At 44.2% G+C, this 13,921-nt stretch overlaps 1 protein-coding gene across 2 annotated transcripts in view; it reads right to left on the bottom strand.

Annotated features, from left to right (window-relative positions):
- pde4a (phosphodiesterase 4A, cAMP-specific) overlaps window positions 1–13,921 on the bottom strand; it is a 38,900-nt gene that overhangs the window by 3,821 nt on the left and 21,158 nt on the right. For both annotated transcript variants that reach the window (XM_083779477.1, XM_083779478.1), the window contains 7 exons: window positions 6,682–6,775; window positions 5,400–5,563; window positions 4,705–4,803; window positions 1,914–2,078; window positions 1,679–1,778; window positions 456–610; window positions 113–235 (listed from right to left, as the gene is read on the bottom strand). In XM_083779477.1, coding sequence (XP_083635603.1) covers window positions 113–235; window positions 456–610; window positions 1,679–1,778; window positions 1,914–2,078; window positions 4,705–4,803; window positions 5,400–5,563; window positions 6,682–6,775 — 900 coding nt within the window. The remainder of the gene's footprint in view (window positions 1–112; window positions 236–455; window positions 611–1,678; window positions 1,779–1,913; window positions 2,079–4,704; window positions 4,804–5,399; window positions 5,564–6,681; window positions 6,776–13,921) is intronic.

Here is a 13,921-nt window from a genome sequence, read left to right as displayed (position 1 = left end):
TGATGTCATTTGGACACTCTCAGAGTTACAAATTGACAAGAACACTGACAATTTTACTATGTATATCCAGCTGAACAATGGAAAGGATTTTCCTTGGAAGGTCACACCTCACCTGTATGCGGTCAGTATAGTGGTCAAGCAGGAGCACCCCTGAACTTGTCACCTTTTTGGTCTCAACCATTGTCTTAAGATCAGCCAGCAAACTCATGTGTTTAGACATGTCTGTTGCCAAAACCTGTGAGGAAATATGGTCTCATTGTTACAATGCAGACCAAAAATCAGGATGGGAGAAATACATGAAGGAGGGAAGGAAGCGAGGGAGCAAGTGAGGAAGGAAGGAAGGAAGGAAGGAAGGAAGGAAGGAAGGAAGGAAGGAAGGAAGGAAGGAAGGAAGGAAATGCATTATATATATATATTTGTGTCATGATGCGGTAAAGCTGCAGAGACAAACTCACCATGTCAATGACAAGCTTCCTTAGACTCTGTCTCTGCCTCTTGCTGAGGTTCTGGAAGATGTCACAGTTGTCCTCGTGGAGCAGCTTGAAGCCCACAGCCAGGTGGTGGTTCTCCAGCACTGACTCATCGTTGTACATGAGGGCTAACTCTGAGTCTGAGTGAGGGGAGCAACACACATTACAACAAATGCCTCAAAACACAGCAGGATCCGAGCATGATCATACGGTTTACGGTCGTGCTGTGCCATAAATATTAATTACAAACATGCTCAATAATATCAAAGACAAAGCGGGACTTGATAATAATTTCAAAACAAACGTGAATACATTGAAGCCCACGGTGCAGTGGTTTTGTTATTTAGGCTCCTGGCATGTGCTGTTAGCCTGACACTCCAGAACATATTTGTAATGGCCTACTAGCAAATAGTAATGTAGGGGCTGGAGCCAGGCTAATGTGCCTTTGCAGTTCATCCAGAATTTGACATTGTATGCCCATGGGGGCTTGCTAGCCGATATCATGGACAAAACAACAAAATATTTAAAAAAGGAACAATACAAAACATCTTATTTGGCAGCTCAAATCATACAAGGAATGGTGAAAATAGTTTACTTTCTTCACTGTCTTTGTTTTTTTTTTTACGTACACCAAGTTGAAAGTGATAGAGAAAATAATCCACCAAATCCACACTTACTATCAATAATAATGAATGACTATTGATCAGATTTATCCATTTTAATCGTGCATCCCCAAGGATGGCACGGTCTGGGTGGTCATTCAAAAGCCTGGGATAGTTGACCAGCACAACTCAGGTGTCACAGCAGCAACAACAGTACAAGTGAAACCGGTCAGAGTAAATAAATAAAGAAAAACAAAAGAAAAACAAGAATGACTCAGTCATAACTGGCAGGTGCAACAAGTTCTTGTAGCGCCCGTTTTTGTTCGCTTCCAACGTTCTTTTGTTGGTTCACTCACTGTGTTTTGTCATGGCTTTCCTCTAGCTCCAGTTGGCTCATAACATTAGCTTCTGTGGGCACTCGCTCCACGTTGCGGCGTTCAGAGTATGGGGTTTTATGACGTTCAGACTATGGGTTTTATGGGTAAGTCTCCCATTGGCTTAGGCAGCGAATCATGAAAAAGTGTTCACTACGGGCGTCTTTGCGGTCGTCAGTAGTGGTGCGTGCAAATGTAGTCCAGGCACCTGGCAAAAATAATGTCAACTCACTGGTGTTAATAAGGAACTGGTTGGACACCCCTGGATGGTCCACATCATGGATGGCAGCAGCAAACAATGCAGCTAGTATCTCCAGATCAGTAAACACAGCCTATCAGTGACAGAGACCAAACAACAACACTTGTGTCAGTCATTCTGTCATAAACCCTTCTGCTCAAAGCCGAAGGGTTATGTTCACAGTTAGTATGACATTCTACCACACAGTAAATGTAATTTATTGTCTTACATCCAGAGCCGGCGTGGAGAGGAGTACGTGCGTAGACTGTGTGACATCAGCTGCGTGGAGACTATTGTGGTAGGCCACGTTGGCATGGTAGTGGTCCTCCAGAGTCATCACGTAGGTGACAAACGTGTCCACAGGGATCCCAAATGTATTGAACAGATCCCGCTCCTAATGACACAGTCACAAACCACAGGGTCAACAATATGGTCACTTAAATAATGCCAAGGACTGGCACAGAGAGATGTATAAGGACTGGCACAGAGAGATGTATAACTTAGCAGTATGAGTTTCAAAGTTTTATAATACTGCTGCTATTCTTTGATTATCCCTTTCTTTATTTCCTTGATTATTATTGCTGCTGTTAGTGTAGAACCAGAACAAAATAATTGTTCTTTTATGTATCTTGTGTCTTTTTACATACATGATTTATATTACATTTTGGTGATGATATTATATTTTGGTGTTATTTCTATATGCTATGTTGATTAATTGAATACATATGACCACAATGGAAATGAAGTCCCCAGGACATTTGCTCAAATAGTGTGGTACAAGGCGTCAAATGAAAAAACAGCTCCCGTAGGATGTTTGTGCTGAAATTGACTGTTTTTGGCTTTTATAGGGACCAAACTGTCAGAAAATGATCGGTGTCAAATGTTCACAAACATCAAAGTAGTTTCTAGAGCTCCGCAAGAAACGTACTTTATTAAGACAAAAATGCAACGTTTCGACCCTCTAGGTCTTCATCAGGCAAATATTATAATGACAGAAAACAAAACAAATATATACAAAAATCATTGATTAATGCTCATGCATAACACCTGGGGTGGGAAGGAACACAGCAACCTAAACCAATCCCAGGATAAGAACCTGGAAGTCTTCTCTGAGGCTCTTGGCACACTTGACGCGTCAGGAGCGTCAGATGAAGCTGAAGTTTTCTTCTTCGTGGGGTTTTTAGACATCTGGTGGATGGAAAAGAAGCTCCACCTCCGCGCCCGACGGACGTGACGGACAGCTTCCCGGAACAACTTGTCCCAGACTCAAATGGAAGCCGCGCACAAGCGTGAAAATGAAGCGCGTCACCCGGCAGTGATAGGCACTAGCCAATGGAACAGATGCAGCCTGCAGCCCATCCACTGGGAGGGGTTTCACTTGTAGTTGTCTTCTTTCACGGAGTAAAACGCTCCCCTGGGAGGGAATTGTGAAGCCGCATGTCGAGGGATACAGGGAGACATCTGGGCAGTGGGCACCTCGAAGTAACATTCTGTCCAAATTGTTAACAAAACATTGAAAAATGGTCTGAAGAAATGTAAAGCAGTGGTTCTCATGTTTGCTTCAGATCACCCCTGTAATCTTTTCATCCATGGCACCCCTGGCTGAATTACATTTACTGTAACCCTGATCCATGATGACATTGAAAATAACTTTATAAAATAGCCCGTTCTCTTCACCCTCTGCTGCCCTCCTCATAATTGTCATACTTCTCCGTGGTGGTCTAGTGGTTAGGATTCGGCGCTCTTACCGCCGCGGCCCGGGGTTCGATTCCCGGTCAGGGAACACTGTTTTATGATGAATTCCTGTTCTGTTCTTTAACTATATAGAAGTGTCTATTTGTACGTCTCTAAATGTTTTGATGAATTGAACAATGTGGACCCTGTTGTAAACAAGTGTAATGCTTAATTGGTTCGTCCACTCACAGTTAAGTCTTTGTATTGAGTTTGTGCTTGAAATGTACTGACTTGAGAGAAATGTACTGTTAAGGGCAGTACAGTCTTAAGAGTATGGACTACCCTTTATTCTGCAAACTGTTAATAAATATTTCAATCAATCAATCCCTTCTCCTTCTCACCGCCACCAACACTAGTGTGGCCTCGACCGGGAGGCGAACCCGGGTTCCCCATTCCAAAGGCACGTACGTTAACCAGTCGACTAATGAGTCATGACTCGATAGCTAAGTAGCAACGCAGCACCGTATAGCCTACAATAGAATGCGCCTTTCCCTGTGTGTCAACATCTTGTCACTCACTTGTCACTCTCACGCCCACTTCGCCAACCAATAAATAGAGGACTACAGGCCTTTAAATAGGCTTCCGTGTGCGTCTGCTCTAGGGACCGCCCAAAGCCCCGGAAGGCATTAAAGTGAGACCTGACGCGACGCCCAACTGCCGCCTCCACGCCTGACAGTGTGCCCAGAGCCTCTGTGAAACCTTCCCAAACCCCACCACTTCTCTGGCGGTCATCTATTTTGGGACCTCCCATAATAGTAGGCCAGACAATAATGTCTGATTTTCATAATAATAGGGTTGTTTTTTAGGTTTTCAAATATTCTGAGTTTATTTCTTACACTTTTTAAGATAATGGAGATTATCGGCACTCCATCTTTAAAAGTGTAAGAAATCAACTCAGCATGTTTTAAAAACCACAAAACAACCGTAATATTATGAAAATAGGACATTAATTGTCTGGCGTACTATTACGGGAGGTCCCAAATACATGACCCCCCAGAAAAGGAGTGGGGGTCGGGAAAATGTGACACCCATCATTTTGGGTGTCCCTATAAAAGCCCAAACTGCAAAAAAACTATTTTAGCACAGAAATCCTATGGAAGTACACCACACTAACATTTCTGACTATACCTCGTGCCAATCAATCAATCAATCAATCAATCAATCAATGCATACAAGATGTAACATAAAGGAAAGCTTGAAACGTTCACACTAAACTTGAATTAGTCAAGCAGTAATAATCACATCAAAACGTTATTTTATTTTTATTAACACAGTCTATAACTCACCTGAAAGATGGCGTACATGATGCAGCTGAGAGGTCTGTTATTAGAGTACTCCGCCACGTGAAAGATATTAAGGCCCCACTTATTCAGGTCATCCAGCTCCTGCCAGCACCACACAAAACACTCATTAAGTACAATTTTTAGGTATTTGTACTTTACTCGAGTATTTCCAAATTCCAATACTTTTGCTTCTACTCCATTACATCTCAGAGGAAAGTATTGTGCTTTTAGTCCAATTATGTAAAGACTTTAGTTACTATAGTCACTTTGTATATTTTGATTATTATTACGAAATATATATACATCAAAGCAGCGGTCCTCAACTAAAAATGGCATTGGTCTTGTTCTATTTGTTTTAGCCCCTTTTCATTCATTTTTAAATCCCCTTTCTCGCCAATTTAGTCGTTTATGCCAATTCATTCCTACCCACACACATTTCTGTATGTTGTTGTCACTGCTGTTGTATCCTACTGGCTCACCTGCCAGTGAGGAGCCCCCACCAGGAGGACGTCCTACCCAACACTCCCCACTCACAGGTGTCGCCCCCAGCCTGACAAATATCAACCTCTCTGTCCGGCTTTCCTCCGGCTTGTGTCTGTAGACACTCAACGAAGACAGATGCGCCACAGTGGATTCTAACCCCTAGACCAGTGGTTCTCAAACTTCTTCACGTTAAGGATGATGATGCAGTCACGTACCCTGGCTAATGCGTCCTCCTGTTCGGTCTTGACGCCAAAGCGCGGCACGGTGGAGTTGGGCAGGCTAGTGCTGTGAGTGAGCTTCTTCACTCCGCTGATGTGACACATGGGCTTCTCTCTCTCCCTCAGGGTGGGCGATGGAATCTCCACATCGTTCTGTTTATCTGCATGGGGTCAGTAATGGAGGTGTCATGTTACTTACATCATCATTACATCCTATCCCTCCACCATTAGGAGGGATCATTAGCCGTCCCACCAACAAAAAAGAGGCTCAGGGGCGACCGGCGACCGCGCCTTTGCTGTCGCAGCCCTATACACTATGGAACATATACCCTATACACCTGTGTCATGCCTCGTGTCACGCCTCCATATGTGGTCACACCCCGTGACATCACGCCTCGTGACACGTCACAGCACCATATATGGCCGTCTCCATATATGAAGATCACAAGTCACAACACTGACCTCATCAAACCCTGGATAGCATGGAGGAGAGGAGGATCATCACGTAGATCTGCATATGTGGAGCTAGCAACTCTAGATCTGACCTCAAACCCTTAGATCTCCATATATGGAGTTGACCCGTTCTGACATTCCATTATGTTGATCCCACCTCACCTGTCCTTCCTCTTCGATATCTCCCTTTTGACTGATACCTGTCAATTCAAACTCTAGATTTAGATATGGCCCGAAAATTAAGGGCCTCTATCTGGGCCCTCATCAAACCCTGTACACCCAAGACTGCCCCCGCTGCCATCCATATATGGAGCTGACCTGTTCTAACATTGCATATGTTGATCTGACCTCATCAAATCCTGTAAACTCAAGACATGCTCCAGTACATAATTCATTCTATATGTTGATCTGACCCCGCATGCCAAAGCCGCAAAGCGTCAGCGCTCGCCCAACAGTATGCGTCTCATCACAAACATGTCCATATATGGAGAGCACTTTTATCTTCTTTCAAATCTAGATTTGAAGGCCATGTAACAATTCTCTATCTCTGGGACCCCAATATAAACTGTAAATCCCCAGAGTTCATTAACTCTGAGTCTGTGAGTGTTGAGTTCACTATGAGTGAACCCATTTGTACTCTGTAGCTGCAGTTGAAGCCTGCTCAACTTGGATTGCAGCTTTGTAGATTTTGTTGCAGCTTTCTAACGTCGGGTGTCATGCTTTGTATCACATCGCTGGCTTCCATTGAAAATGAATGGTAAAATGTAGCTTTGTATTTGACAGTGTGAATGCAGCATGGGGTTGTGAAGGTGTCAGTTTGCTTTACCCAGAAAGGTAGTGGAGATGTATTCTGAAACCTGGTTCCCTGAGCGGCTCATCTCAGACAAATGGGAGAGCTCCCTGTTCAGCATCCTCTTGAACTGAGGGGGAGAGAGAGAGAGAGAGAGAGAGAGAGAGAGAGAGAGAGAGAGAGAGAGAGAGAGACTTTAATATCATCATGGACGGCCAGGAACCTTCTGAGACTGTTACTTATCAGTAAATGGAAAATGTAGTCTTCATTTAGTCACTTGGTGAAAAAACACACAGACAGAATATGTTTCAAAAGTAGTATACTGTAGCATTATTTATACTGGTTATTTATTGCAGATAAAATTAAAGGTATATATATACGATTTAGGTTGTCTTTACACAGTGGTAAGAACTTTTCACAGGTATGCTTTTCATGACATCGTTGGTCCTGGGAGGGGTGGGTGGGTTTGTTTGTTTCTATTTTTCTTATTTCTGTTACACTATGTGTAATGTATACACGTATCCAGTTTTTGTTTTTATTCATTCATAATGCCAGACTGGATACTGTTTTTGTTATGAATAAAAAACAATTGATAACCAAAAAAATAGTTGCTCCAGTCTACATCAACAATATAGACGAAACCTTGGTGCCCTGTAGGCCAGGTGTAGGTAATCAATACTGAGGTGTCAAGTTGCGCTAAATATGACACCTCAGCTATGGCTGTGCCCAGGGCACCCCTCTGTGGATTCGTCTATACAGAAAGTCCTGAAAGATCACTGATTGTTTGTTCTAACAAAGTACTAATGTGAGTTAGGTGTCACATAACAGATCAATCAAACAGAAGGATCACTCGGCAAGCCTTCACATCATACTATGATCATCATCATACTATAATTCTAACAATGAATGAATGAATGAATGAATGTCAGAAACACCGGCGTATCTCCTCACTGCCTGCACCAATCGCTCCCACTTTTCACACAGGCATTGACCATAATAATATGGAGGTCTTAACAGAGCCCTTTTTTCGATTTGACACATTAATGATTAATAATGAATGTATTAGTGAATTAACCTGTGTTAATGTGTGTGTGTGTGTGTGTGTGTTGCATCCTTTGGCCGTCTTCTCCTACTAAACCACACCGTTTGCACACATCTCACCATGCACAACAATAATAATCCAACCGCACCCAGGGCGCAGTACCCCCCGCGGCCACAAGGGGGTACTGAACAACTCATCTCCCCGCAAATCACGTGTCACCAGTGTCACCAGTGAAATGCATGTTGGGACGGACGCAGATTACTACTGGGACACAGTTTACGGCGCAACATTCCCCTTTTTCACACCGCCCCCAGGCAGGCATCAGACCTATGCATCAGACCCACACGAGGAAAACAACTCGGACCCATAGTACAGCTACTCTTGCGTCAGTCGACATAACTTCTTCTTTGGGGAAGCATCGCGGCCGGGAGACGGTGAGCGGTTAGGGACCGTCTACAAAGTGCAACACCGAACTTGAAAATATTCAATAACTTCCATTTATAGGCAGAATATCAACACCATATTTACATCACACATCAATGGTGTACTTATGATTGTACTACAGCATTTAATTAGCCTATACTTTTGTGCCCAACCCAACTTCCCAAGACCATCTGTAAACAATTCCCCCCCTATCAGTAATGTGATCTATTACATCGCACACTGAACATGATTTGCTGTTCATATATTCAGAACGGGTAAGGACTAGTACAGTTAATTTAACAAACAAATGAATCACGGTTATATTCCCTTACATTCATAAGATGTGTAGATGGGGAATGTTATTTACTACCAATGTAAATTTACAGCCCCCAAATACGTACAGAAAATGCAGTTTAAAAAGGATTATCTGTTGTCTGACCTTCAATCAACAACCAAGCCAATTCTTTCAAGTCTTTCAAATACATTCTTTCTGTCTGTATTCTGTCCTGTGGATCCTCACATGATTTTGGAATAAATGCAATTTAAACCTAAATGTCATAATTGTACATGAGGGATATGCAGATTCATAGTGGTGATATTGAAATTATTGTTAGAATATTTACCCATACCCATTGGAAAACATAGTCAAATTAAACTACTCCTCAGGAACCCATGTTTCCATTGTTGTTATTTTTTTAGGGGCGCTAGCCCCTCCTATGCACAGCTTTGTGTGTAGGTGTGTTTGTAGCACGGAATGTGATGATTTGATTGGCTGATGTATGATGATAATAAGATTTAATGTCCTGTCTATGCTTTCTTTCAGATTAAACTGTAATACTATTAAATATAACTGGAGCGGTGCCTGTTGGGCTCTGGCCTACTTGGAACGATGCAAGTTGGAAATGAATGCCCCACCCAGTAATTATGTCTGTGTCCCTTTTATGCCCATATATGGAGTTCTTTGTCAGGCATGCCCAAATATGGAGTCTATGCAGAATGCACTAAATGCAGATTCTGAACATCATTGAGATGTCAGATCAATCATTGTCAGGCCAGCTCTAGCCTCGGTACCAGGCTTTCATTTTTGTTGGTGCAAAAATGTAAAGCCTGGAGGAACGCATTGGAACGCTCTGGTCTAAATGTAAAGCCTGGAGGAACGCATTGGCCGCTCTGGTCTAAATGTAAAGCCTGGAGGAACGCATTGGCCGCTCTGGTCTAAAAGTGGGAGTCAACCCTTCCGGGTGGGCGTCGCTCCAAATGATGTGACGTAGCGCTGCACTAGGGGGGAGAGGAGGGGCAGGGGGTGACGGACAGATCGATGAGATCCAATCAGGGCGTGCGCAAATCTCAGCCGCGACCCGCCCCTCTAGACCAGAAACCTAACACGTTAGCTCAGGCTAGGCCAGCTCCATATATGGAGATATAAGGGCGATCAGGTCCAGAGCGGGCAGAGGCTTTTGTGCTGGTTCTGGACAACCGGCTATCTGACGGACTTGACACCGGGCACTGAACTCCCTGTGGGGGTGTGGAACGTGTGTGTCAACAAGTCGGCGGGGAAAACGGTTATCGAGTTATGTGGATTACAGACTACGTACACACGTACATAGACTACAGGATTACAGACTACGTACACACGTACATAGACTACAGGATTACAGACTACGTACACACGTACACAGACTACAGGATTACAGACTACGTACACACGTACATAGACTACAGGATTACAGACTACGTACACACGTACACAGACTACAGGATTACAGACTACGTACACACGTACACAGACTACAGGATTACAGACTACGTACACACGTACACAGACTACAGGATTACAGACTACGTACACACGTACATAGACTACAGGATTACAGACTACGTACACACGTACATAGACTACAGGATTACAGACTACGTACACACGTACATAGACTACAGGATTACAGACTACGTACACACGTACATAGACTACAGGATTACAGACTACGTACACACGTACATAGACTACAGGATTACAGACTACGTACACACGTACATAGACTACAGGATTACAGACTACGTACACACGTACATAGACTACAGGATTACAGACTACGTACACACGTACATAGACTACAGGATTACAGACTACGTACACACGTACATAGACTACAGGATTACAGACTACGTACACACGTACATAGACTACAGGATTACAGACTACGTACACACGTACACAGACTACAGGATTACAGACTACGTACACACGTACACAGACTACAGGATTACAGACTACGTACACACGTACACAGACTACAGGATTACAGACTACGTACACACGTACATAGACTACAGGATTACAGACTACGTACACACGTACACAGACTACAGGATTACAGACTACGTACACACGTACACAGACTACAGGATTACAGACTACGTACACACGTACATAGACTACAGGATTACAGACTACGTACACACGTACATAGACTACAGGATTACAGACTACGTACACACGTACATAGACTACAGGATTACAGACTACGTACACACGTACATAGACACACGAGACGTGGTGCATTTATATTTCAAACTGTTTACAGTATATGCAGGTTCCAGGAATGAAAATGAAAAAAGGCAGATGTACCTATAGAGCGTACCAAAATCTCCTTGAGGGGGCGTCAACATGTGTGTCACGTGGTAGCGGCCGCCATACTTGTTGGCTTGTCTGGTTTGTTTACATTGAGCGACTATCCGGTGTGCTTCTATACATTCTTTTTTTAAACTGACCTCACAATGGTGCAGACTTGCTCAGTAAATAAGTACCACAGCAGGTCACGTCGAGGGAATGAGCCAGAAAACGGAATTAGATTTTCAGCTTTCCAGCATGGAGACAGCATCAAGGAACCCAGATTGACGAGTTTACAAAAAGACGTAGAATGGTTTGGATCTCGGCTGGATCTCGGCTGTACGGCGCACGGGCGGGAGACATAACGTTGAAAAAGCCGTGTTTGTTCACGACATTTTCCTTGCCCTTGTAAGGTATTTGGGCCCGATGTTCTTTCTATCCTGGTGTTGGTTCACTATGTTGTCGCCAAGAACGAGCACAATATTTACAAAAACACACCACCGCCACTCTATTCTGAGTGATGTGGGCTAGAATATAAAGCCCACAAGAATGGCGCCGCTAGCTTTTCAGACGCCGCCCCCTTCTTGGTGACATACACGTTTTTACACCCTATAGAAACATAACAACCTAAAATGACATGCCAAGACAAGTTGAATGGTTCACATGAAGGCGCAGTGCGATTCGGACAAGAGCCCTCAGTCTGTGTCCTACTGACTGATCCTTCACACATAATAATCTCCATGGCAACCGGAGCGGTTGCCACGGTAACTGCCTCCTCACACGCAGCCCTTCAGCTTGGATGTGAGAGCAGCATCTGCTTGGGTGACAATCTGAGAGAGTGCGCAGGTGTCTTTGACCTTTACCAAGGTCAAACCCTCCCCTTCTCTCTGCTCGGCTCTGTCTGTCTGTCTGTCTGTCTGTGAGAGTCTCTCTCTCTGTGTCTCTCTCTGTGTCTCTCTCTGTCTCTTGTTTAAGTCTTACAGCTCCCCACCCTTCTAAGTAAACAACACTAGCATTATGTCACTAGCACATAAGACTATAAGTCTATGCCATTCCAGTGATGTACCTCAAGTACAGTATTGCTACTTTCTTTCTATGCTACAGTATATGTATAAATGTACATTTCTCAGATTGTTTTTCTTTTTACCTGTCATTTTCCGTCCTTGCTCTCTCTCTCTCTCTCGGTAGCCCCCATGGCCTGAAAACGACGCATTTTGGAGCTTCCACAAATAATTCCTTAATTCTGAACCTCACACCTTCTTCCACTGAGGGACATTTATATACTTATTATTACACTGCCGTTCACTTTCTCTCTTTAATAACTCTATTTCGTGCACATATTGTGCATTATTAGTTAACAGCAGCATGACAACAAAACCATTAAGGCATTCTGACCGGGCACCCATTTTGGTGTCAGCATCATGTCATGCTTTAGCTATTGAAAAATAGCAGATCTACAAGCTCATATCGCGCCACCGAGTGGCGCGATACGAGCTTGTAGGTCTGCTATTTTTGAAAAATGGAAGACACTTTTAGAATCTGATCTCAGGTCAGAATGGGTTAATAATTAAACTGTCAGGATGAAATAGACATTTTTAGAATCTGATCTCAGGTCAGAATGGGTTAAGGCAGCCAGGAAGAATACGCCAGTGTTTACAGTACACTGTAAAGTCCTCAGTGTTAGTGTAACCCCTGGTCCAAACGGGTGGAATAACTGAAGGATCCAGTCAGACCTAATGGCACACAGTTATTCCACCTGTTTGGACCCCTGGTCCAAACAGGTGGAATAACTGAAGGATCCAGTCAGACCTAATGGCACACAGTTATTCCACCTGTTTGGACCCCTGGTCCAAACAGGTGGAATAACTGAAGGATCCAGTCAGACCTAATGGCACACAGTTATTCCACCCGTTTGGACCCCTGGTCCAAACAGGTGGAATAACTGAAGGATCCAGTCAGACCTAATGGCACACAGTTATTCCACCCGTTTGGACCCCTGGTCCAAACAGGTGGAATAACTGAAGGATCCAGTCAGACCTAATGGCACACAGTTATTCCACCTGTTTGGACCCCTGGTCCAAACAGGTGGAATAACTGAAGGATCCAGTCAGACCTAATGGCACACAGTTATTCCACCTGTTTGGACCCCTGGTCCAAACAGGTGGAATAACTGAAGGATCCAGTCAGACCTAATGGCACACAGTTATTCCACCCGTTTGGACCCCTGGTCCAAACAGGTGGAATAACTGAAGGATCCAGTCAGACCTAATGGCACACAGTTATTCCACCCGTTTGGACCCCTGGTCCAAACGGGTGGAATAACTGAAGGATCCAGTCAGACCTAATGGCACACAGTTATTCCACCCGTTTGGACCCCTGGTCCAAACGGGTGGAATAACTGAAGGATCCAGTCAAAGCTAATGGCTCACAGTTATTCCACCCGTTTGGACCCCTGGTCCAAACGGGTGGAATAACTGAAGGATCCAGTCAAAGCTAATGGCTCACAGTTATTCCACCCGTTTGGACCCCTGGTCCAAACAGGTGGAATAACTGAAGGATCCAGTCAGACCTAATGGCACACAGTTATTCCACCCGTTTGGACCCCTGGTCCAAACAGGTGGAATAACTGAAGGATCCAGTCAGACCTAATGGCACACAGTTATTCCACCCGTTTGGACCCCTGGTCCAAACAGGTGGAATAACTGAAGGATCCAGTCAGACCTAATGGCACACAGTTATTCCACCCGTTTGGACCCCTGGTCCAAACAGGTGGAATAACTGAAGGATCCAGTCAGACCTAATGGCACACAGTTATTCCACCCGTTTGGACCCCTGGTCCAAACAGGTGGAATAACTGAAGGATCCAGTCAGACCTAATGGCACACAGTTATTCCACCCGTTTGGACCCCTGGTCCAAACAGGTGGAATAACTGAAGGATCCAGTCAGACCTAATGGCACACAGTTATTCCACCCGTTTGGACCCCTGGTCCAAACAGGTGGAATAACTGAAGGATCCAGTCAGACCTAATGGCACACAGTTATTCCACCCGTTTGGACCCCTGGTCCAAACAGGTGGAATAACTGAAGGATCCAGTCAGACCTAATGGCACACAGTTATTCCACCCGTTTGGACCCCTGGTCCAAACAGGTGGAATAACTGAAGGATCCAGTCAGACCTAATGGCACACAGTTATTCCAC

This window comes from Protomyctophum parallelum (genome assembly GCF_964188405.1).
Source record: "Protomyctophum parallelum genome assembly, chromosome: 13".
In the NCBI taxonomy this organism is placed as follows: domain Eukaryota; kingdom Metazoa; phylum Chordata; class Actinopteri; order Myctophiformes; family Myctophidae; genus Protomyctophum; species Protomyctophum parallelum.
The sequence above is the reverse complement of the archived record's forward strand: the minus strand, read 5'-3'. Positions and strand labels throughout refer to the sequence as shown.